Genomic DNA, 24741 nt, shown 5'->3' on the forward strand with positions numbered 1-24741 from the left:
GAACAGCTGTCCAGTTCTTGTGCATGCATCCACTTGCGTGCTCGAAGTCTCAGAGTACCCGCACGCGTTACAAATTACACGTTCGTCCTGCAATCAGATGTAAAGTTGCTTCGGCAATCCCTTCCTGCAGTCTGCCGCAGTTACGTACGGCATAGCTGGGCTATAAAAGCTCCTAGGAAGTTAATTTTCTGTGGGTGATCCACTCTGAGGAAAAGCTGCACTGGAATTGTCACCAAACGAAATAAGACCCCAGCCTAATTTCATTATGCGTTCCACAGTATTGAGGCTTTATGTAACAGTGAATTCCAGCTACATACTGGAATGGAAAAAATTGTCTTATTTCAGCTGTGTGTGTGTGTCTGTGCGTGTTGCCTGCATTCAGTCTGTGCAAGATATTAGATTGGCTTCCAGTTATATTCATATCAGTTGCCTGGAAAGTTTTATCATATAGTAGCTGTCCTTTTTATTTTGAATAATTTAGTTTGATCTAAAATTGATCTGTTTTGCAGACTTTATTATATGCATGTATTTGTTCTTATTTTAAACATTTTTTTTTTGTTCAAGTCTTATTAATCAAAGCACAATAATACACTTTATATCTGGTACGTATGCTGGTTTGTTATTCATACTGTTTTAAGCTCGCCATACTTGATCTTGAAGCCCCCAGTATAGTCCCCATGCTGGACATTAGTGGTTAAAGATGGATATTTCTCTTTCAGAGCAGGACAGCAGATAAGTGCAGTGAGTCTGTGGTGAATTTCTGCTGTAGCTGCAGCTTATGTATTCCATAATTACACGTTGCAGGTTTCCCTTAAGAGTTTACTGATCCCCTGCCTAAAACAGAGAATGTAACCCCTCACCACAAAACTTTGAGCGATTAGAGGTTTGATTTGGAATGCTGTTTACCTGGGAAGAGAAGAAAACAGGAACAGCACACTCACAGATGATCATTCACTTTTGTTTTGTTATCATCTTTGGCTTCGTGACAGTTTTGTCATCATTTGCTGTGTTGGGATTTAAAAAATGTTCTTCTTCTCTTTTTGTGTTTTTTGGTAGAGCTGATACTAGATGGAGGGTAGTGAAAGGAAATTGTGTTATATAAACTGGGGATCTCATCTGTCATGTGTTTTCAGTAAAATTCAGACCCACATCTCATTTCTTGTTTGTGACTCACGCTTCTGGAGCCCTGCAAGATCGAAGCAGTGATTGATTCTGCATCATAGCCCTGCAACAATCTACACGAGATTCAAAGAAAGCCATGCTATATTTTTTTTTAGCATATAATGGATTTGTCAGGGCTGACTGCCGATACTCAGCTGGTCAGCATGAATCACTGTTAGGTGAAGAGACACACTGTCAGAAGCGAACCTCTAAAGGAAACAGGATCAACTGCTGCTTACTGTGCTCATAGGATGCCGAAGTTCAGGAGCTTAAAAGATTTAGTATTTATGTGCGTTCAGAAAGAGAGCTGGCTGACCAGAAGACAGATAGAAATTGAGTAGGAAAGAAAGAAATGGAGCGCTCGAGGCTGTAGTGCATGTGAAAAGCAGCTGGAGAGGAGAGGAGGTTTACGTGGCAAGTGGAAACCATGTCAGTGCTGCGCAAAGGCCCAGTGAGTGTGTTTATGTGTGCAGACTTGCTGTCTTTATTTGAGCTGCAGGTCTCTCAGGACCTACGGGGGTGCATATGTGTGGATGAGGTTGTGTCTGTGAGGGAGTTTACATACTACATGTAGCATGCATGGGTGTACGCGTGCGCGTGTTGGAAGGAATCTGGTAACAAGTCAGATGGTGGGTGGGTCAAGAGGGCCGTGTGTTTGTTTGCGTTTGCAGATGGATGTGATTTTTAAACTGGCATAGGAAATCATTAAGGCAAATGAGGACTTCCAAACCACTTTAACAGCCGTACGCTGCTTCAGCAAGCTTCCCTGTCAATGACAAGCTATTGAATACTGGGCCTTTTTGTTCAGTCGTACATAATTATGAGTCAAGCAGTACATGAAATGTGTTAAGGTTTAAATCAAATGTCGATCAAACAGATGTTTTTTTTTATTAGTTGTTGTCATATAACAGCTCATTTCATGCACAGATTTCTAGGTTTGGTGTAGAATTTTTTTTCCATTTCTCCTGAACTCTGGCCCCTGCAGCACAGAACAGATACAGTACAGGATGCACGGTTTCTGATAAGAGATCACTAGTGACAGTTCTTCAAAGACTATACTGTTGAGGAAAAAAATTGCAAATGCATATTTTTTATTAGGATTTTGTGTAAGTAAAACCGAGGATCCATTATGTTTCTTTTTCCTTATGTTCTGGTTGTTCGGTGGTGCAGGCGTCAGATTTTCTGCTGGAAAACCTGATGAAGTGGAGGAGTCTCGCTCATTAAATTAGCGGTTTGAATCTGATTCCAGTCTCTTTTTTTTCATATCAGCAACATCCAGTGACGTTAAAGGTGCACTTTGGGTTGTTTTACACTGCCTCTAGTAGTGCTGTAGAGCAGTGTTTTTATGAGTGGGTCCCTGTTCTGTTGTTATCATGCGTATGTGGACAAAGATGCGGCTCACATGATACACAGCCTGGCAGTGATTTCATATTTTCCAATGATCAGCACTTGTTTTTGTGCACTTGTTTTTCAAGAAATGTAGCTTTGTGCCAAAAAAGGCAACAACACAGAGTGAAGTAACCCCCCCAAAAAAATATGTTTGATTCCTCCGGATCATCAGCTCTGTAGTTTTCATTCAATTTTTTTCAAAAGCAGAAACCCGTGTAGTAAATATAAACATACCGTGACTTTCAGTGTTTACCAAGTAGATCATGAGATATTTGGAACTCCAATAGTTTTATACTGCAGAGCTACGCTTTACTGCGAGAATCAGCAGACAAAAGTGAGGATGATGAAGCTATTCAGCAGTTTCTAACTGAAATGTGAAGGCTGTCTAACTGAGATGATTTGGGTGAATGTTTCTGTACTATTTATTTGTGGTCTGCCTCTTTTCCCTTAGGGCCACATACTGATTCAATGACATGAGTACATCTGTACTACATTGAACAGCAGTTCTGTGTCCCTTTCTAATCCAGCTGCACATCTGCTGCTGATGAGCCAAACAAAGGCACTGCACTTTGCCAAATCTTCTCAACACGGTTCTGCTCTTACAAAGATACCCCAGGGTTAGAAATGTGGCACTAAAATATAACGACCTGTGCCAACCATGTTACCAAGCAAAAAGCTTGAAAAGGCCTGAAAACAGTTTTTTAGGGGAAAAAAAGAATGAGTAGACTAGACTCTCTGGCTTCCTCCTGTTGGTGATGAATTATTGCAAAGTTCCAAACTGTCATCATTCCTGGATGGAGCTGATGACGGAAGAATGGGGGTGGAGTTGGGGGTTGAATGGAGTTGGGACATTTGGGAGTGGAAGGGTGGGAGCAGGAAGCACGTGTATAAATAGGAGAGAGGAGAGATAAACACCGAGTGGTTAATATCTGATGGAGAAGAAATACTTTTCAAAGCTCATAAATGCTTTTGGTCGTCACTGGTCATGCAGGGTACACAAGAAAATACATATACACACACCTCCCAACTGTAACACCTGAATGAGTTAACTAAACTAAAACTATAGGACTGGGAGTTAGCTTACTTTATTTAAACAAATAAATGTCAATAAAAATTAAATATATTTCCAGTTTAATTCCTCTTAGTTTATATAAATTGGCATTCATTTGCCTCCCTTTCCTTGGAATTAAACTGATGTAACTTAAAAATATTCAGTAAAAGAACGATTTTATGTCAAACTTGGCCTAATGTAAAAAGCATTTACAGTATAAAAGATGCCTCAAGATTGACGTTTCCGGTTGTGACGAGCAGCAGTAGGTCTGACAGGGAAATCGCACAGTGTGCACACTGTACCAGACACAATCCTCAGTTTTAAAACACTACATGAACCAAGTTTACAAAATAGACTTATTTTGTAAATGATGGCTCGCCCATAAAAATAAAACGTGTACAGAGGTCGAGCCAACTGTTTTTTTCATAAACTTATATAATACCAGAAATCCTTTTTTTCAACTACATCTATCGCCATCTGGTGGCTTTCGGATAGAAGGTGGGCTTAACAAACTTCATGCTAGCTTCATTTTTCTGCTCTGGATGCTACGTCCATGTTTTGTACTGTCTATGGTAACAAGACAGTTTTCACAAATGTCGCTCTTCTGACGCACTAACCAATCAATTAAGTTCACTCACAGTGTCACTTCTAATTTAACACAATAGAAAATAAAACACATTCTGGGCAACTTAACAGTAATGTGACAATCATTAACAAGTTAATATGGCATAACATGCATAATGTCTTAGATAATGTTTCTGCACGTAGACACACATTTTAAAAGACTAAAATAAATACAGTGAAATGATACTTTTTAAATGTAGCCTATTTATTGTGCAAAATAGTTCAGCCTAATGAAAAATAGTTAGTTATGCTGTAGTGTATGTTGGTTCTGGGGTTGGTTATGCTTTTTGTTTAGGGAAACAAATTTGTTCTTTCTGGTTTCCTCCACTTATACATACACATTCACAAAGATATAAACCTGATCAGGTGAGCTCTCAGGATATTACAGATACTACAGGGGCAGGATTACTTTTAGCTGTTGATTAAAACATTTAAATATATTTTCTTTTTCAGCAGTGTTTGTTGTGAGTAGTGTCCATACACTCTGCAGCTGCCTTTCTTATGCATATGCTATGTATATATTTTAGTTGTTATGATCACTATGTTTCACTGTGTTGTCTGAAACACTGTTTTGTACACAGTTTGTATGATTCACATTTCATACAGTGTTTCGAAATCAGGCTTATCCTGTTCAAGTCTGCTTTTTTTCCCCACACACATGTTCTTCTTGCTCTGTCTTCCTGCTGTTGCAAAACATTTCATTTCCTGAAAGAGGATGAAATATTAGCTTTTGTTTTTCAGGCCTGTTGACTTTACTGACAGAGTCTTTAGTCACTCAGGTCACAGATTTACGGTTTTCTCGCAGCAGCTGCTAATTGTGTGCTAAAGAAGGTTACATTTACGTCTTTTGACACAGAGTTTTATGAGCTCATGACCTGAGTATTATTTTCATCTGTCTTGAAAATGCATTGTTGACAAATGAGGCCTCTGTTTTCTTTTTCTTTGATAAAACAATGTCCAAGTTTGAAGATATTTGGAGGCGGGTTCCACAGAGGTCAGTGTTTTATTTCACAACCAGCATTGAGTAGCTAAATCAACAGAATGAGTCTATGGCATTGCTGTTTATAAAAGCTATTTTAAATTACACTTGGTAAAAGTTATGTATGCTAATACATTTTAAAATCTGGACAGACCGAGCACAGGGGTGATGCCTGGAAACATTTAAATTGTCCTCATGTTTTAACATTTTCTCCAGTCTACAAAATTTGTGATATTTGACAGATATGAAACATGATAGAAAACATATATAGTCGGAGATATTCCATAAATACAGGCGAAATTATAGACTTGAAATTACTCAGTTACCCAGTACACAGTAATTGCTCACATGTCCTCATTGAGAGTTAATTGACCTGTGAGTTAAAACAAACCATTTAACAACACATTTCTATTAATAGTGTCAAAATAAATAACTCTGCCTGCTGTACCAAAGTAACTACTGTCATATTATACAGTGAAGACTAAAAAGGCAATATTTATATAATATTCTTTCCATTGTTTCTGCACCCAATTTTGTGGTCTGACAAAACATCTTGCATAAATAACGTGAAGCTTCATAAACCACAGCCCGACCACAGTAATCCAGTGTCAGACTCTTTGGCAGTTTCATCATGTGAGATGCTAATGGTGCTGAGTTCATCTATGTGAGTTATTAGCTCCTTGACATTTCAAGTGCAGTCCCTGAATTGAATATGAAATATTATCCAGATTTAGAGAAATGTTAATCTCTAGTCTGCGGGACTGTAGCCAGGTGAGCTCTTTAGAGAAATGGCAGCTTAATCCAAACCTTCTCAATCATTCCTTATCTAAGGCTCAAATCTTCCATTTATCACGCTGAACTTTTCTTATTTTCCATCATCAGGATACAAACCGAGTTGCTCTTTCCAGGAACTGTGATTACCCCATAAAAAGGCTTTTATTTGTATGTGCTTGGCTGTTTCTGTTAAACTAACCCTACTGATGGCAGTTAGTTAGAAGTTGGACCAGTGTGCCCACGAAGAGATGAGGATCTCCAGGAAGTTTGTTGGTATTTTGCTGATATTAAACCACCATTAAAGTAAACATCTGTTGCAACTGCAGTAATAGAGTAAACAGATATAATCTAGTGTGCACACAGAAGCTCCTCCTGTGTCCACACAGCTTTGAACTCGGTGATCCACAGAAGGTCTTGTTAATGTTTGAGCTCAGTGTCGCTGGCTTGTGACTAGATTCCAGCTGACACTTGTTAGATCTGCTTTAGTCCATTCAGGGATGCTTGTTTCAGAGATTTTTCCCGATTAAGGCTTCAGCCGGACTCAGTTATGTAAAGCGGGAACCAAAAAATGTTGCGGGTTGTCGGTTATGTACGATGCCTTCTTTAAATACCTTCACAAATGAAAACACATGTTTGCTACTTGAGAAAGCTGTGCTGGTGTTAGTTAATGAACCAAAATCTGGTGAGATGTTGACCCAGTTAGGAAACGAGTGCAAACCAAATCAACAAATCTAAGTCACTGCTGGCGCTTATATGGTTAACTCAGTTAAGTACACAGAGGAAGATTTCCATTGGCTGGGTTGCACGCTGTAGTCAGAGCTCTAGTGTTTCAAGGAGACAGAGGGCCATCCCTCTGAGCACAGCTCCAGCCCCTTCATCTGGTTCTATTTAAGGCCCCTTATGCCGACTCTTATGATTGGCGTACACAACCCCCCTACTCTTCCCCCAGTTCCAGCCCCAACTGAAGAGAAGGAGGCTTTTTAGCAGATGGTTTATTTTCCAAGGGAAACCATTTCTTTCTCCCACTCTACTGTCCTGTCCTAGCTGGCTTTAGCTCACTTTTCTGTCACTTCTACACCTCCTTTTGCTTTCCCGTTGCTGCGAGCCTTTCCACTGTGTTCATGTGTCTATGTGTATCTACTGACTGGGAGTCAGCTTTGTTGGAGAAAACGGATAAAGTCCCTTTAGTAAAACAGAATGGATTTTCTGCACTTGAATGTCTGATCCTTTACTTCTTGGTGGGAGGTTCTTTTTTTCTAGACTGTCTCCTTTGCCCCTGATGTTGGGCTGGAGGGACATGCAGCTCTATGGCTAGACTTTGGGGAAGATGCACTGAACCTCGTGAATATTGTGATTGGCTAAGCTCTACAAACAAAGTGGCCTATGGCACAACGAGTGCCCAACAGTCGTTCTCGTGGACCTATGGCTGGCAGCTGGCTGACAGCATGTTTTTTTCCATCAACCCCAGGTCTGGATGCTTCGGACCCCATGCTTCTGGAACAGTATGTGGTGGTGGCCAATTACGAAAAACAAGAGCCTGCAGAAATCAGTCTTCAAGCAGGCGAGGTGGTCGACGTCATTGAAAAGAGTGAGAGCGGTGAGTAATCAAAAGAGATGCACAACAGTATTGAGCAAGAAAAAACAGCACGCATGCTATGTGTATGTAAAACACAAACATTCAGTATTCAGTCATATAGTTCCTCAAACACTCTGCCCTTTTCTGTATCTCGACTCTTTCACCTTCTTTGTCCGAAGCCTGCTAGCTGTTGCTCAGCCCCCATCTGGAGGCTCGCTTTGGCCTGCAGTCAGCCCTGTTTTTTCCCACTGTTGGTTTAGGCTGAGGGCCAGAATGTTGCCTCTAGCAAGAGGAATGTCTTCCAGACTCATATTAATTATTCCACCTCACTTTAATGGAAAGCCAGCAAGACATGCTGGATTTACAAATGCCAGCTGCAGAGTCCTTAGTCAGCTGTTTAACCTCTTGGAAGAGCTAGCAGACAGGGCCAAGATTACAAATTTAGGGTATATGTAATTTAGTTTGACAATACTGAATCTTTAATGCCAACATAAAGCACAGTCTCACGTTAGTCAGTGATTATTCTGTAGTACTCCCAGGACTGTTTTATTGTAGGTGGAAGAAGACAGTAGGACCTAATGAAGTATATAATTTATACATATGAAATGGATTAAAAATAATATCACAAATTTAAACATGTGTCCTAAATATGCTAAAATATCAACGACACCAGGTCTAAGCACGTGTCTGAATTTGCCACATGAAGCAGAGGAGGGACTGGAGAGAAATAAACCTGGTAACAGGGTCTGACGTCCAGCTTTAATGGTGTGCTGAGACAGTAAAACAGTAATCAGACTCATGTGTTCTTCAGCGGGAGGATGGCAAAAGAGAGATGGAGGAGGAAACAGTGAAGGGAAGGCAACTGGATTTAGGTTCCACTGTGGGTGTGATTGCCACAGTGGCCTTAAGGAAAAAGGTCCACAGAGTAGGATCACTTTGAAGTGTCATGTGTCCTGCCTTTGGGTTCATGTATTTGTTTTCACTCTCTGCTCCGGTAGGATTTCAACCCAATGGGGAGCCACTGTGAGGCGGATATTCCAACACCTTGAAGTCCTTTTATTGGGGGCCTTATACGAGTGCTTTCCTCCATGAATTTCAAGTGCATGGTCCTGTTTTTATTATGGGCCCCTTCACTTTTGTCTTTCAGCTGACCACTGTGCACTGTTGATCCATGTGAAACTCATGCACATCTCATTGCAGATTTATGATTTCCAGGTTTCCGTGTTATTGCTCTAACTTTGTTTCATGTTATTATTGCTTTGCTTGCCTCTCATCTCTGAAGCAGGCTATATTTTGCTGCCACTTTCACTTCAGCTCATTCATTCATCTCTGGTTAGATGGATTTCTTATGAGTTTCTAGAAAGCAAAATAGTAGACGGCAGGCTTTTGAAAACACATCTGAAGGCTATTTGACAGTTTTATTATAGACTGACACTTCCACAGAGATCACAGAAGTAAGTATAACCCGCGTTCCTTACAATTTGCTGTGGAGACTGTTTCCAGCAGCACTGCTAGCGTTTAAGCTGAAATATCAACACCTTTCCAGTGGAAGCTGGCTAACTCTGCTCCATTTGGCTGGGTGACATCACTCTGTGTCCCTCTGCCAGCACTAACAAGACCAGGTGTGTGCTAAGAAGATTTCAGAGTTCATTTGATTTAGCATCCATTCCCTCGCAGTATAAGTACAAACCCTTTAATAGCTTCTGACAGATTGATCTGTGTATTACAGCTCTATGTAGTGAATTTGCTGAGTTAGAGGTACTAAAAGTGTCTGGTGTATTTGTTATGATAAAAGGGCTGTATGGATTTTCAATCTGGGCAGATTTAAAGCCGCATGAGTCCCCCCGTAGAGTCTTGGATGCAGTGAGTAGAAAACTTTGCCATCTAATTTTATATCAGCATCTAAAGGTGCAACAGCATGAGCTTATAATAGAGCCAGATCTAGAAATGGAAAAGTGCAGCTTTGTATTGTTTCTGCCATTCACCCAGTAACGTCAACCAAAGTCCTGCTGTTAAAGCTACTGCACCATAGACATTGGCTGTGACTCCTGCCCAGTGCAGTTATCGACTTTCCCTTACCTTGGATTAGATAATGTATGCCTCTGACGGGGCACTGAATCTAGGTCAGCCCTATAAGTGAGCTCCGCTTTCTCCACTTTTCCAGCCTGCTGTCCCAAGCCGAGCAAGTATTTTCCGTCACCCTGGCTTGATGATATAGTTTGTGTTGTGGTCGTTGTTTCAGTTGGTACAGTAGTTTATACTGTTGGCTGTTTTTTGGGGTGTTTGAAGTGGGTGCAGTGTGTGGTAAATCAGCAAGGTAGCCCACTGATTCAGTTCTCTTGAATAATACTATTTACTAACACAGATGCAGGAAAATAAAAGCTTTCTTAGAAAATGATTGTTAAAGTTTAATAATTTTTTGTCCTCACTCTTTGTGCAGCTATTTTATTTGTCTTTTTTATGAGAGTTTGCCAGGGGGAGATGCTGGCTCAGGAGAAGAGAATAGTGCAGGGAGAAACTCGGAGAGAAAATGGAAAAAGCAATTTCCTGCCAAAGTTAGTGGTTCAGAGAGGTTGGTTCATTATAATGGCTTAATGGATCCTCCAGGATGCCTCCTCAGTTTACACTATATTGGAGAGATGTTAACCAAAGCTAAGCTAGCAGGCTTGTTGGTCAGTTCAGTTGCTCTGTATTCAGCGGTTTAAACTTCGCCTTTTAAAGGGCGACGTAGGAAAGGAAAAATAATTTGCAGACGCTTCTGGAAATATCATAATTATTGTGCTAAGCATGTTGCCCTCAGTTCTGTGTTGACAATTTCTCTATGTGGATACCATCAGCTTTTAACGTCTCTCTTCTAAGGGTAGATTAGCATTTGTGAATTACGGTTTGCCACATGAACTCCAGGAATGTCTGTCTGCTGTGAAAAGATCGACTTACAACATCCCTCCATCTCCCCAAAGACCCCCTGGCACCACCTATGTACAGTATGTTTTGTGTCTCTGCTGCTTCACCGGGCTTATATAGGCAGGGCGGGGTTAGTGGAATTTCAGACAAAACCTTAACTTTCACTTACCATAACAAGACTTTTTTTTTTCCAAAAGTCACTTGTTGGCAAGAATGATTCAAAGTTTGACAAAGCTTCACAGAGAGACTGGAAAGTGACAGGGGTATTCCTGCAGGTGATGTTTGATGGCTTCACTGAAAGCCCACAAAGGCTGAACACACAGATTAAACAGGTCTGGCCCTCAGCGTGGCATGATAGATGGGCAGGATGTCTGCTCAACCTTCACATGGAAAAAATGTATTAATACGATACTTTCTGTCCTTCCTGTCTTTAGGCTGGAAGTAAGCTGATCTCAGGGTAAACCTCAGCAGGGACTCAGTGTTCAGATCAGCTAAATCTCCTTTATCTGGAGTTGTCTCAAGAAACAGAGAGCAATCTGCAAAATTATCCAAGGCCAACCCTCCAGGTTCACATTAATAATTCACCTTACATCTGTCCATTACCAGCCATTTCATTTTCTACAAATTCACTTTTCCAAGTTTGTGTGTTTTTCTGTCTGACCAGATGCAGCTTTCTGTACCATCTTTACAATGTAACTATACTATTTCACTACACTGTGTTTATGTGCTAAAAGAGAAATCATATCCTTCCTCGTTACTAAAACAGATTCTGAAGTATGATTTTACTAACCCAGAGTATAGCAACCATGGCCATTTGTCTTCAGAAAAACAACTATAATCTCCATATTTAGACTTTTTTCTTTTCATCACTTTTTGTTTAACTAACTCTCTTAGCATTTGTCACTGAGCTGATCAGTTCTGAAAGTCATTATTAGTTAATATAGGATATCATCTAGTCTACAGTTCAGGGCCACTTTTCTTTGTTTCATAATGCTGTAAATTCTTTCACTGAAAACTATCTCCTGTGCTTTCTCTCTGTCTTTGGAGTTTTCCAGTTTTAATACTATAAATAGCAAATGTGTTTTGTGTTTCCTTTTTGCTTAAATAAGCAAGTTCTTCCATAAAAAAACACCAAAAGAAAAAAAAAAGAAATCTGGTGAGCAGCATTTGTTTCCACAACTATGTCAGTCTGCTGTCGCCTAAAACCCTCAGAACTAGTTTTCAGCCTTATCTCCTTACCTCCTTTAAATGACATTTTATGCCTGTGATTAAATCTGTTAATTTGTTGTAATTTAACATAGAGTAATACACTAATTCATGATTTTTCCACTTAACTGAATTAGATGTGAAAGCTAACACCAGTTTAGTTTAGTATTACACAATATCTTCAGACGTTTATTTCCCCCATCCCAACTTTCTTGGAAGGTCAGTGTTGACCTGCTGCTAATCCTCAAACTCCAAGTTTCCCAATTTGGTATGTGCAGTTTCAGCAGGAACATGTTTCCTTGTGCAAGAGAGGAAAAACACTATAATTCATGTCAATGAACCACCAAAGACGTTATACAGAAGACTCGCCAACTGTTAAATGTCTTTTTTAAGCCGAAGTTGCAGCAGCAGATGGAAGACACATTATGCACTCAGAGCAATCCTCATCCTTCACATTCTTTCAGCCCAGTGTAGGAAGTAAAAATGACCATCTTTAGAAATTAACCTTAGCCTATATTTTCAGATAGCATTATTTCCTTGCATCTTGTCACAGAGGCATATGGGGATAAAAAACAGGCATGATGATGGTATTTACGTTACGGTAATGGCTCTAATAATAGTGTACAGAAATCTATGTCTGGAGCCAAAAAGGTATGTCTTCCTCTCACTTAAGAATTGACCATTGAATTAAACCAGCATTTTAAGGGGTGGGTTCAGGCACTCAAGGACTGCTGTGTCTCCCAACTCGGTGGAGAATAGAGAGCACACAAGCTGTGGGTTACAGCTTCGTTCAGACCATGAGGGGATCCTTTCAGAGACTGGGAGGGAGTGAAGGTTGTTCCCTAGGTCAGCATTAGCTCTTAAAAGTCGTTTTGTGCCATTTCTTGCCCCTCACCCCTCCTTGTACCAGAGCCACCGAGGTAATTGAAATCCAGTGTTTTATGAAAACTGGAAGTGTGTGTATTGGGCTGGATGCCTTTCCCTTGTGCTTTGATACACGATCTACTGTTAATAAATACAGAAGCTGGAAATGAATGGGGTTTTCTCCTGCTTTACTCAACAGTGGTGTCGAGTATCTGCAGGACTGCTGAGCTCCTGCATTCCTCATCATTTCGGGCCATGAAAAAAAAAACAAAAAAACGACTCATGCTGCTGAGTCTGTGTTTCACATGTTCATGGAAGATGTGGTCGAACTCTTTTGTGAGGAGTTATTCCACTGCACAAAACAGTGTGGATTTCAACTTTAATCAAGTCGAGCCTGCTTAAGTTAATGATACATTTTTAGGGATATCTGGTCATTAACAAGTGTGTCAGTCACACTGTATTAAACATGCCAATGCTAAGGAATCAAACTTGATTGATCGCATTCATAGATTGTAGCGTTGTTTTATGGGTTTTCCCTGTACCTTAGGAAAAGAGCAAAGTTCCATAAATCTAGTTACTTTGTTGCAGCTGCGAATCTGTTGTTGATTACAGTAAAAATGAAGCATGGCTCTTAAAACTGATAGAGTTTCCAGATGGTAGATACTGTATGAGAGAGAAAGAGCTTAGAAATACTGTCTGTGCTTATTGTATGTCTACATTGTGCATCTGCTCTTGAAGGGGTATAATATATATACTGTAGGTTAAGTGAGACTATGAAGACAGCCTGGAAGGAGCATCTGTTTACATAAATAATATAGAAATGTGTCTCTCTGTAGCTATTTTCATCTTGAATTTCTGTATTTATATAAAATAATCTAACTTAAATTAATGAGACATCATCTTTATCTTACATTCTTTAATATATTGTTTAAAGTTAAAAGAATGTGCCCCCTTTAAAAATGTTTATTTAGTTATTGTTGGCGATGAGGAAGTTGATACCACTCTCATCCATGTCTGTTCAGTATTAATCTACAATGAGTACCAGGTTAGCTTATGTTAGCACAGTGACTGGAAATGGAAAAACAGATAGCTGGTTTTGTCCAGCTGTAAGAAAAAGTCCAACTACCAGCACCTGTATATTTAACGTTAGTCCTACTGTGTTCAATCCTTACCAAAACTAAAATGTAAACATAAAAAAGTACCAAATGCATAGAAATGCAGATTCCAGGAAATAAAAAGATTTTTTGCTAGGTCTTTACTGCTACCGCTTTTAGTTGCTAGTTGTTTTGGGGTCTTTCAGTTTTGTCTTCAGTAACTGCCGTGCTGGGTTGAGATCAGATGACTGACGGACATTGAAAAATATCAAGTTTCTTTGCCTTGCGAAACTCTTTGGTCGCTTTTGCAGTATAGTTTTGGGTCATTAACCATTTGAGTAGCATGTGTAGCCACTGTAGTATATCAGATCTTCAGTCAATAATAGTGACGCGGTTCTTCTGGGGGCTGCAAAGTGCCCATGCCGTAACCTTGCCTCCACCATGTTTAATAGGGGATGCGTCATGCTTTGGATCGTGAGCTGTTTCAAGCCTTCAGCTTACATTTCTCTTCCAATCATTCTATTACGTTAATCATGGTTCCATCAGTCCAGAGATGTTTTCTGGCAATGTCTGATCTGGCCGACTTGTTCTTGAGGGTAACTGTGGTTTGCACCTTGTTGTAAACACTTTGCAGTTACATTCATGAAATGTCTCTTGATTGAGTATTCTTGACTTGGTTTGATGTTGTGATGTTGCTTTTATTAACCATGAAAATGTGATCATGCACTTTGTTGGCCAGTGTTGCTGAGTTTTTTAAGGAATGTATCAGATTGTTGATTTAACCACCACTACATTTTTTGCCATTTTTCTTGTAGACTTTTTTTTAGCCTAATGATGGTCTCCCTCACTTGCACACACATCTCTTTAGGACTCATTTGTTATGAAATAGCAATGGAGTTGGGCTTGCCTGCTTGGGGGGACAGCGGTCCTAGTATGATAGTGAAAAAAGGCAAAACTACAAAAAATCTCTTTGTCCAAAAAAAATATTAAGCTAACTGTAGGTAGGTTTCGGTGCAGCTTGTCAGGATTTGTCAACCAGCACAAACCAACTGCTGTCTTTAGCTTTATATGTGAAAGACAGAATTTGGGTATTTTAGACTGTCTAAATTAGATCATTGTTTTTGTTCAAACAAGGCTATTATTGGCACCAAGCAGACATTTAACTTGATATGAGCAGTCTTATTTATACCTCAGCAGGCTGCTGCGGGAAAAAAACTTTATTACAACTTGTTCTCTCCGTAACATTCAGTTTTTCTTGGTCCTTGTAGTAAAATACAACACTGTTGTTAAGACAAATCGTTCAGTTTCCATCTTTCCGAGGCTGTGACATTTGAGGTTGATGTCTGTGGTCACGATCCTATGGTGCGATGATGTTATATGAGATTCCCACTAGAGTCTTGTGGTTTTAGCTATTGTCTTATGCAAACACTGACCCTAAAATGGTGGGGGGGTTACAGAACTCAAATCTGCTCAAACGCTTTAAAACCTTTTTGATTTACTCCGGATGTTGACTAAATTGTTATAATCGTATTATTGAATAATGTTTAGCAAAGTGTATTGCAAGTCAGCATTTGGACATATTTGTTTTTTTCGTTTGTGGTTGAAACTTTGCAGTAGCTTTCCAGGGTTTTTAGCTTTTTATAGCAAGGCATAGAGACATGGAGGAAAGCAGGTTGTTATGCAGACCGATCAAAAAAAAAAAACCCAAGAGATAATGATACACAAGATGCACAGATGAAAACAAAGGTGTTGCATGTAATGTAAGTCTGAGCTCTGTGCTGTGGCAGCCTAACAGTGGGTGGATCAGAATCTGACACATGCACATGCACATACAAGTGTACCCATCCAAACCCTCACACAGAAGTTTCCAGACATAAGAGGTATGCTTCTTTCATGTATTTCTTCCACATCTGTACAGATAATTAGAAGTGAAGAAGACACTGCGTGTTACTCTGTTATGAATCTTATTTCTGTTATCTGCAATTTCACTTTTAAACAACTGAGTCTTATCCTTAACTTTCTCATTGTTCAACTTCACAGTCTGTAATTAAAATCACTGTAGTCTGAGAATTTAGTTCCCGAGGGTTCTAGGTCATACAGGGGTAAAATGAAGGTCAACATATTCAGAAAACCACGTAAACTTACCAGTATGATTTCATCGAAATCTTAGTCACCATGTAATTCTGCAAGATTGCTGTCTTGGCAGCGGGAGATTCACAAAACAGCTGCTTCTTTTGTAATGACCTCAGTAAAAGGTTTATGTCACTGGGAAGAGTGTACAAATGATAACCCTGTCAATTATGATGTTGATATTATCCAAAATCTAAGAATCAAATTCACCTCCCAGCCCTATAGAAAAAAATAGTCCAGAGGAATTATCATAAGATGACACACATGTATCAATTATAGGTGGGTTTCATTTTTAAATCTAATAGAGTTTTTTCACCACATGGTTCCTGACAGCTGTATTTGTGTAATTTGGTGTTGCCTATACACAAATGCTATGGAGCAGTGAATGAGTGCATGCGATGAAAGACGTGGAGCAGTTTTTTCTTTCCCCACATTTCGTATAATTGCAAGCTCTCTGATATAAACCTGCCACGGCCAGGAAATCAGCACTTACGTAATGTGTGTTTTCATTTTAAGGTTACTTTTATTGCTGCCTTTGAGGTTCAGTGAACTCAGCCTAAGCACCTGCCATGTAAAGGGATGGTTGAAAAATACAGACAAAGCCACCCAAGACATCAGTAACAATGTGTATTCACTCAGGTCGTTTAAACTGACGCCGTGTCTTTGCACCATATTTAGATTCAGACTTGCAGCCCAGCGGTCACATTTAAAGTACATTCACACACTTTATCCTTGTGGGTGCTTTTGTTGCTGTCAGTTGTCACTTCCCTAAAGTGAACCTGATATTTCCCCCCAGCTGCAAAGTAAGTGTGAACATGGCAGTTTGCAAATGTAAAGATTTTTTTCGTCCTTTGAGTTGATTATAGAGATTTTTCTCCTGCCAAGCTGACCTTTCTGTATAATGGTTGATTTAGTTTAATGTGCAATTCATGTAATTGATCTTGCCCTTCCCTGTTCATTAAACTCGGCACATCAGACTTATTTAAATGCTTTCAGTGACTTAATGAAGTATTGCAACATTTTCCTGTCATTATTTTGACACTAATTACAGTGAAATCCGCAGTTATGTTTAAAATACGGTAGAAATTTGTGATCTTCTAACAAGCTTTCAACTCCACAAAATAGGATCAACATATTAAGTCCATCTCAATGTTGTAGATGCCACTTTGTGCTTTTTTGTGGTTTGCTTTCTCAGCCTGATTTATTGACATGGGGTTTTTGCTCAAGCCAAAGCTTTGGTGAGCACATTACATGGATTGTTACATCCCTGAGCACAGGCCAGTTCAGTGTTCAGAGCCAACCAATATCCGCCTATCTAGACCCACCCTTACTTTATGCAGAGCAGGCCCATAGCCCATCATGTTTTTGTTGTATAGCTAGGCAAGTTAAGCAATTAAATAAATCACCCTTGATATGAATCACAGAGATTGCACGTGTAAGTGACCAAGAGGCTTGGAAAGATTTTCTCGGTTATTGCTTCCGCAGAGAAAGCCAGTGGAAGTATTAGTCTGTCAGCAGGACATCTGTTGTTTTTCTAAATTCCAGTTTAATTTGGTGGACGAAGTCATATGGCTAGGGAGTCAATCCGATTCACTTTATGTAAGTCATCAGAGTTTGCAGTTGCCAGCATCAAGCAGATATTGATTATGTAATCATAACAACTAGGGATGCACCAACATAGGTGATCAATGTCAGAGGCCCATATTTATTTATTTATCTGTGTCATATCAATATTTAAATGGCATTGGATGAAGAGTGAAACACTTTCTTTAAGTTTTCATGACGTCGAATTAAGAACAAACAACAAAACAAACAAAAGTATTAGTATCGGCGTGACTCACTGCTACTTCATTATGTACACCTGTTCACCCGTTCAGTCAAATGGCAGCAGCTTAGTGCACTTTGGTATGTAGACATTAAGATTAAGTTCAAACTGTGCATCAGAATGGAGAAGAAAGGTGATATAAGTGGTTTTGAATGTGCCAGATGGGCTGTTCTGAGTATTTCATAAACTACAGATCTACTGGGATCTTCCCACACAACTATTTCTAGGATTTACAGAGAATATATCCAGTGAGCAGCAGTTATCTGGTCAAAAACATCTTACCTAAAATCAGAAGTCAGAGGAGAATGGCCAAATTGCTTTGAGCTGATAGGAAGACAACAGTGACTCAAATAATCACTTGGTAGAACCAAGCTATGCAGAAGAGCTTCTCTGATGCCCAGCATGTTGAGTCTTGAAGCAGATCGACTACAACAGCAGCAGATGACCACACCGCTGCCACTCACTTCAGCCTCACTATGGACTCACCAAAATTGAATAATAGAAGACTGAAACAACATTGCCTGAGCCATGAGTGATGAGTCCAGTTGGATCGTACGGTCAGAATTTGATGTAAACAACACGAAAGCATGGATCCATCTGTATAAAAAAAAAAAATGTATAGGAGAGGTTTGAACCAGCTGTAAAATGGAACTGTGCCATTGTCTTTATGGGTTGTCCAGACAGCTGTCAGCCATATTGGGTTCCTGTTACCACAACAAAGTCTGTGTGACAGTTTTTTTCTATCCTTGTCAATCAAGTCTCTCATTGAGAAGCAAGACAGCCTCTCAAGCGCAGAGTCTTGATATATAAATATACATATGTATTTTTAATGTTTTAATATGCAGAGAGGAAACGTTTGATTTAGGAAAGACTTCAAATGATCTCTTTAGCGTACGAGGGGAGATGATAAATAAAAATCACGTTTACTTTTTTCTCAAAAGCATAAAACTTGATACAGCTGAACAGTGTAACAGAAATTGAGCCTTAAAAAACACAATTACTTGCCATGGCATTCATTTTAGTTTCTAGCATAATAAAATGTGTTTTGCATTCTTGAGGAGTTCTTGAGTGCTTCACAGGTCTCTTCTGTGATTGCAGCAACACCAAACTTAACTTCAGTCAATCTGGTGTGGAATAATTTACAAAGGCAGAATAATAGGTGGAACAAATAACCCACCTAAGAAACACTGGTGCAGCACCTTAAAAGAGCCCTGCATCAAAAAGGACAATGATGGATTCAAACACTTGAAGTGACATCAAATACGCAGTCCCCAAAGATTGGGACTGGATTTGCTCAAGCAATTGGAGACCAGTATGGTCAGCTCTGTTTGAATGTAATTTTACATGACACCATTTCCCAACAACAGCCATCTAAGAATCCTGCAACATTCTTGAGATAAACCCAACAGTCCAGCAATCTCTGTGACAATTGCAGGCAAAAAAACCTCAGTTTAAAAGGGAAAAATTTCAAGTCGAAACAGGCACAGAGAAAAAAGAAGAAAGAAAAGAAAAGCAAGCCGGACCAACTTTGAACTCTTTTGGCTTTGGATATGCAAGGTTTTCTCTTTGGATGACACAGGGATACAAAATTCACGGTTCGGTTCGGTTCGATACTTTGGTGTCACGGTTCGATATTTTTTCGATACAAAAAAATGTTCATGCCTTTTTAATTTGTCATTTATTAAAATTATAAATATATATTTTAACTCAAAAGTACAGTTTTTAAATTTAATGTTGCTGAAACAACAAAATAATAAAAAAATTAAAAAATAAATCTATCTGATCGAGAAATTACTCATCTTTGGAAAAGAGTTTATTACAGAGAAATGGCTCTTTCCAAAATAAAAGCTATACTATACGCTTCTTCTGGGCTATATTCTCAGCAGCATATTAAACATATCAGATCCCCATAAGGAGAATCATGTGCTAACGGCTGTCTAAATGACTCGGGTAAAGTTTGTAGCATGCGTGCTTGTTGTTTTTGTCTGCTTCCACTTGATGATGATGATGTCGGCGTAAATGTGCAGTCATGTTCATTGTGTTTCCACTAGTGCTGTAAGCGTTAATCTCGTAAAAATGACTTTAACGTCATAACGCGGCAAATCTCTGTTAACGAGTTACCACGGATCGCCCCGTGCGTGGGGCTGGACGGCGTCAACACGTTAACAAGCTAACTGCGCTAACGCACTAGTTCCCACCAATTGAGCATTGCGTGGCACATCCGACATACTGTTATACTTTTGTCCATGACGCGCTTACCTTCAGGGTCATGCTTCACTTGAAAACCAAAATAGTTCCAAATGCCAGATCTGAATGAGGGTGGGGGAGGTTCAATTTTGGGTAGCGTTGAAGCAGTTGCCATGTTGCAATGAGCTTAGCTTCTGTCTTGCTAGCTTGCGCGGCGCTCAGTGGATCTGCGCTCGACAGTACAGCCTAGACGGAGTAGTCGAACACAGATCCACTGACCTCAGCATCATCAGAAGAAAAGTTGATAAAATAAATAAAAAAAATTGTATTGTTCGATACATATGCGTACCGAACCGAAAGCACTGTATCGAACGGTTCAATATCGATACGAGTATTGTTGCACCCCTAGTATATATGTATGTATCCTACACACCTTGCATGCATAGAAATCCTATGATTACAGCATCTCGGACTGTAATGCATCTGTTTTCTGAACTGCTTATCTGTCTAGGGGATAGACCCTTTCCCAACTTACATTAGATGAGTGGCAGGGTAAACCCTTACCAGCCAATCACAGGACTAACAGACAACCACACACATTCGCACCTACAGCTAATCTAGCATGCATGTCTTTGAACTGTGGAACATTGTTGAAAGTAGCCAAAGAAAGCCCACATTGTCACAGGAATAACTATTAAATAAAAATGACCAAGGAAATGACCAAGATTATCATCAGGTTCGGTGAGGTGAGGTGGAAGTGCTGATCATTAACAACCTCCCATTGCGCCACCCTGACTGTAATCACTGACTTTCAAAACACAGCTTTGGCTAGGAGATATGATGCAAACCTGGAGTTTATAGCATGCCACTGCTAGTTTTAGGGTCCATTTTTAAAATGAGCATTATTTTGTACTTGCTTCTCTCCAACTGAGGCATCTGTCATAAAGATGTAATAGCAATGCTGTCATACCCAGGAGAATGAAGTCAAATCAGCTGCAACCCTGCAAATGGATATCTTGGCTTGTAGGATCACTTCAGCAGTTTCCTGCCCACTGATTTCATGACTGATCCCGATGGAACGCAGGTCAAACAAGACCTCGTCATGGGTTGAGCCACAGCCAAGCAGTGTGTCCTCTGATGTTCTTGGTCCTGCCCTTAGTGATAGATTTCTGTTGGCAACACAATAAAATTCATCATATTCGTGTTCATTTGTAGCTGTGATTGGAGATATTTTATCCAGCTGAGGTTTAATGAGTAAAACAAAGAGGAAGTGATTAACGGGAATGTACAAATGTCATCTGTCTTCTTCTTTCATCTCTCTTTCTGGAGGCTTATTCTGTCTACTTTTTCTGGTGCAAGTCTTATCAAAGGCTCAACTTCATGAGGAAAGTTCAAGAGCAATTGCAGACCTCTGAAAACAGTTGAATTCCTTAAAGTTAACTTTAGGCTACGCTGATTTCTTGCTATCCAATTCATTGTTTGAAATGCAATTTACAGCCTCTGTATGTTTCCATAGGTTGGTGGTTTGTCAGCACTGCAGAGGAGCAGGGCTGGGTCCCTGCTACCTATCTCAACTCTCACAGTGGCACACGGGATGACTTGGAGCTGGGTGCCTCTAAAGTTGGGGAAGGTAAGTAACTGCAAACGCTTCAGTCTTTGCCCACCCACACACGTTTGCACATGTAAACACAACCTCACCCACTCCACTGTACCCACACACAGAAACCACTTTTGCCCTCAATCCTCAGTCTTTGATCCGTGACAAAAAAAAAAAAAAAACCTCACCGCTGCTGGTCTACGCTAACAACTGAGGCTGGGCCGGGTGAGCATGTTACTCTGTCTGCTTGCCATCATAAGCACATCAGAACAGAGTGTAGATTCAGACCTGGGTAAACATCAAGGAGGAGGGCCAAGAGAGACCAGACCTCAATGTTTCAAAGGATGTGCTGTGCAGCGCTGCACTGTACAGGAAAGATACAGTGCAGTATTAAGTGATACGCCCGCCGTGTAGTGTAGCTCATGAAAGAGGCGTGTGTTTTCATTGAATAAAAATGAATATTTCTGGAGTCATGCTCTTTAAATCATGGTTATCGTTAAAGAAAGAAAGCTCTGACATGACTCACGCTATTTCATGTCCGCTTACCATTGAAGATGATGGATGTTAAGTTTCGTGAGCTTGCTGGAGCCAGAGAGGGATCCAAAACAGTCGTAACATACACACCTATGAAGAGTTTGGTTTGCCAGAAATGCGAAACTGACGTGTGAAGCTGCAGACAGCATCCAACTGCCTTGATGGCCCTTTCAGATACAGTTATCAAGCCATCTACGAGCGACTAATGCTGTCTCATTCCCCAAGCATTTTCAACATTAGTGGAGAGAGCACTTTAATCGTAGGCCAGAAGAGCTCAATTAGTGTCAGATGCACAAACTTTGATCATTTTGTCAGGTATTGCAGCAACTGCAGGATATTTGTTAAGATATATGCAACATTGTGTTAGAGAAAACCCAAAAAAACTGGAGGTACGGAAATAATTAAGTTGCATATTACACTTCCAAACAAACATCAAGATTTTCCAGCACTCTGGCCAAACATCTTTTTGCTGCACAACTGGTGTAACAATGGGACTCAGAATCCCTGCAGTGTTGTATATCTTATGACTCAGTGGTGGAAGAAGAGAGTGAACACACAAGGCTAGTCAGTATTAATGTTTTGCATTATGTTAAATAAGTTAAAATGCCCTTTTCTCCTCTCAGAATACAACAAATGGATAACACGCATAGCTTTATGCAAACCATGCACTCCTATCTCCTTTTTTGGAGTTATCTCTTTACTGAGTTAACCAGTAGGGGGGTTTAGGAAGGACAGTCTGTCAGTGTAATTAATGTTTATGTGTCTCATGAGTCTTGGAAATGGCATGAACCTCTTAAAACAACTCTTTATCAGTTCTGCGGTCTTCAGCCGACTGTGCACAACCACATAATCACTTTGACCCCTCCCCAAGAAAACAACAACATATTTTTCAAAAATTGGTTTTCTGATTCTGATAATGATAGTTGTTGAAAGCTCAGACATCTTCTGATTTGAGTTTACCCACTGATGGAAGCGTAAACAAACCCTCATCCTCCTTGTTTTGGTAGTAGAAAATAAGAGGAAAATAATGATACTGCCAGCACTGACACAAATGATAGTCATGTATTTCTGGGAGTGCAGCTATTTACCTTAGTCCAATATATTTGCCTACCAGTATCACTAAACACATTATTTTTGCTTTGTTTAGTATGTGCAAACAGTAAGGTGTGGAACAATAATGTGTGACTTTATGAAGGCGTTTTGTGCTGAATTATTTCTTTCCTCTGAGGAAACTGGTGGAGAAAATAGACTGGCATATAGCCACCAGTAAAATGATGTACTTATACTTTGGTTTTTGTGAACATTAAAGAAGCAAAATAAAATGTATTAACTGGTTAGATGCTGAGTCTTTGTGTAAAGTTTAGCTGCTTTGTGTGTATGATTCAGACTTGAAATCTTTTATAACCAAATGTTATTACTGTCTCTTTAAAATTTCTATATAAAAAGGATCTTGTTTAATGTCTGAACTGTTGGAATCATTTCCATTTTAGCCATTTTATATTTAAAATACAAGGAAATATGGACCCTTCTAGGTGCACATCTCTAACCAGCTCCTTTAAGGCAATATGCGTCCCACATGCTCAAACCTAACGGGGAGGGGGGGGGGGCCTCTGTGATAACAACATGCTAATTACAAGCCACAGAGAAGATGTCTTGGTTTTTAACATTTCTTTTATAACCTCCATCCACTCATGCTAACTGTCCACCATGTTTTGCGTTGTGGTCGTGTTTTAGTGTCCTCCATGTAGCTAATAATGGATCCATGTCATTTGTGTGTTGTGTGTTTGTGTAACATTTGTGCTTGCTCTTCATGTCTCCATGTTTGTTTGATTCTTCCTTGTCATCTGGTCGCCGTGTGTGTGTGTGTCAGTTACTAAGCGACACAAGGCTCATCTGAAGAGGCTGGACCGGAGATGGACGTTGGGGGGTGTCATCAGCAGGCAGCAGAGCCGAGGTGAACTGAGAAACATGCTGCATCGCCTCCCTCCTTCCTTCCCTCCCTTCTCTTTTTGTTACTGTTGTCCTCACCCCATCTCATTTATTGTCTCTTATCACATGACTCAACTTTTATCACATGCACATATTTGTTCAGGCTTGCATTCTGCATTGTCCTCCAGCAAATGCATTTATCACGAGCCACAATCCACAACTAACCACTAACGTTAATATGAAACGGGCCTGGAAAGCAAAGGTGAAATCAGCAACTTTATATACACTAATTATTGATGCTAAGCTTAAATTATGCTACAAAATTGCTCCGCGTAAGCGTTTTTATTAAAATTATACTCCGCATGCCAAAGCCAATCGTCTCCAAATCACAGAGGAAAAAAAACTACCCACTCATCTGAAAGTAGTTGCGTAATAGACTTAGGAATGCCTTATGCTGCAGTTTAGAGCCATATTTTACGTTTTATGAGCAAATGAAGCGTGTATGTAGATCTGTAATAAGTGTGTGTTCTGTCAAAGTGTGGTACAAACAGACATTTCTCTCCTGGTCTGGTGCAGATAGCAACCAGTATTGACTGATAAACAAAGAGTCTTATTAATCTTCCACTTAGTTTGCGAGCAAACTTGCACATGTTTTTCTTACCGCAGCCAGGGGTTTTCTTCACAAGAGATGCATTTGGATGGCTGACAGAGGAGCAAGGATAGGCTATTGAGTTCAGCCCAAACTTTGCACTTGGCAGTGCATGCTGCTCTCTAGAGTGGAGAGAGAGTAGTTTCCACCCCATGACTGAAATTCAGCTTTGTGTTTTGTTTTGTTTTTTTGCTGACTCCACATGAACACTTTATAACACCGATGCATGTTGTGGTTACTATAACATCTGATTCAGAATTTCCCTTCA

General features: G+C 39.9%; 1 protein-coding gene across 4 annotated transcripts in view; it reads left to right on the forward strand.

Moving 5' to 3' along the window:
* Window positions 1–24741, forward strand: part of LOC146375038 (SH3 and PX domain-containing protein 2A-like) — a 59420-nt gene that overhangs the window by 28089 nt on the left and 6590 nt on the right. For 2 of the 4 annotated variants that reach the window (XM_084949554.1, XM_084949556.1), the window contains 3 exons: window positions 7447–7575; window positions 21281–21394; window positions 23766–23849. In XM_084949554.1, the coding sequence (XP_084805680.1) occupies window positions 7447–7575; window positions 21281–21394; window positions 23766–23849 (327 nt within the window). Of the gene's footprint in view, window positions 1–3415; window positions 3436–7411; window positions 7576–21280; window positions 21395–23765; window positions 23850–24741 lie in introns of all 4 variants that reach the window. The other 2 variants (XM_084949557.1, XM_084949555.1) reach the window with 2 other exon arrangements.

Source organism: Perissodus microlepis, chromosome 13 (genome assembly GCF_051167445.1).
Source record: "Perissodus microlepis isolate ML-2025 ecotype Zambia chromosome 13, ASM5116744v1, whole genome shotgun sequence".
Classification (NCBI taxonomy): Eukaryota; Metazoa; Chordata; class Actinopteri; order Cichliformes; family Cichlidae; genus Perissodus; species Perissodus microlepis.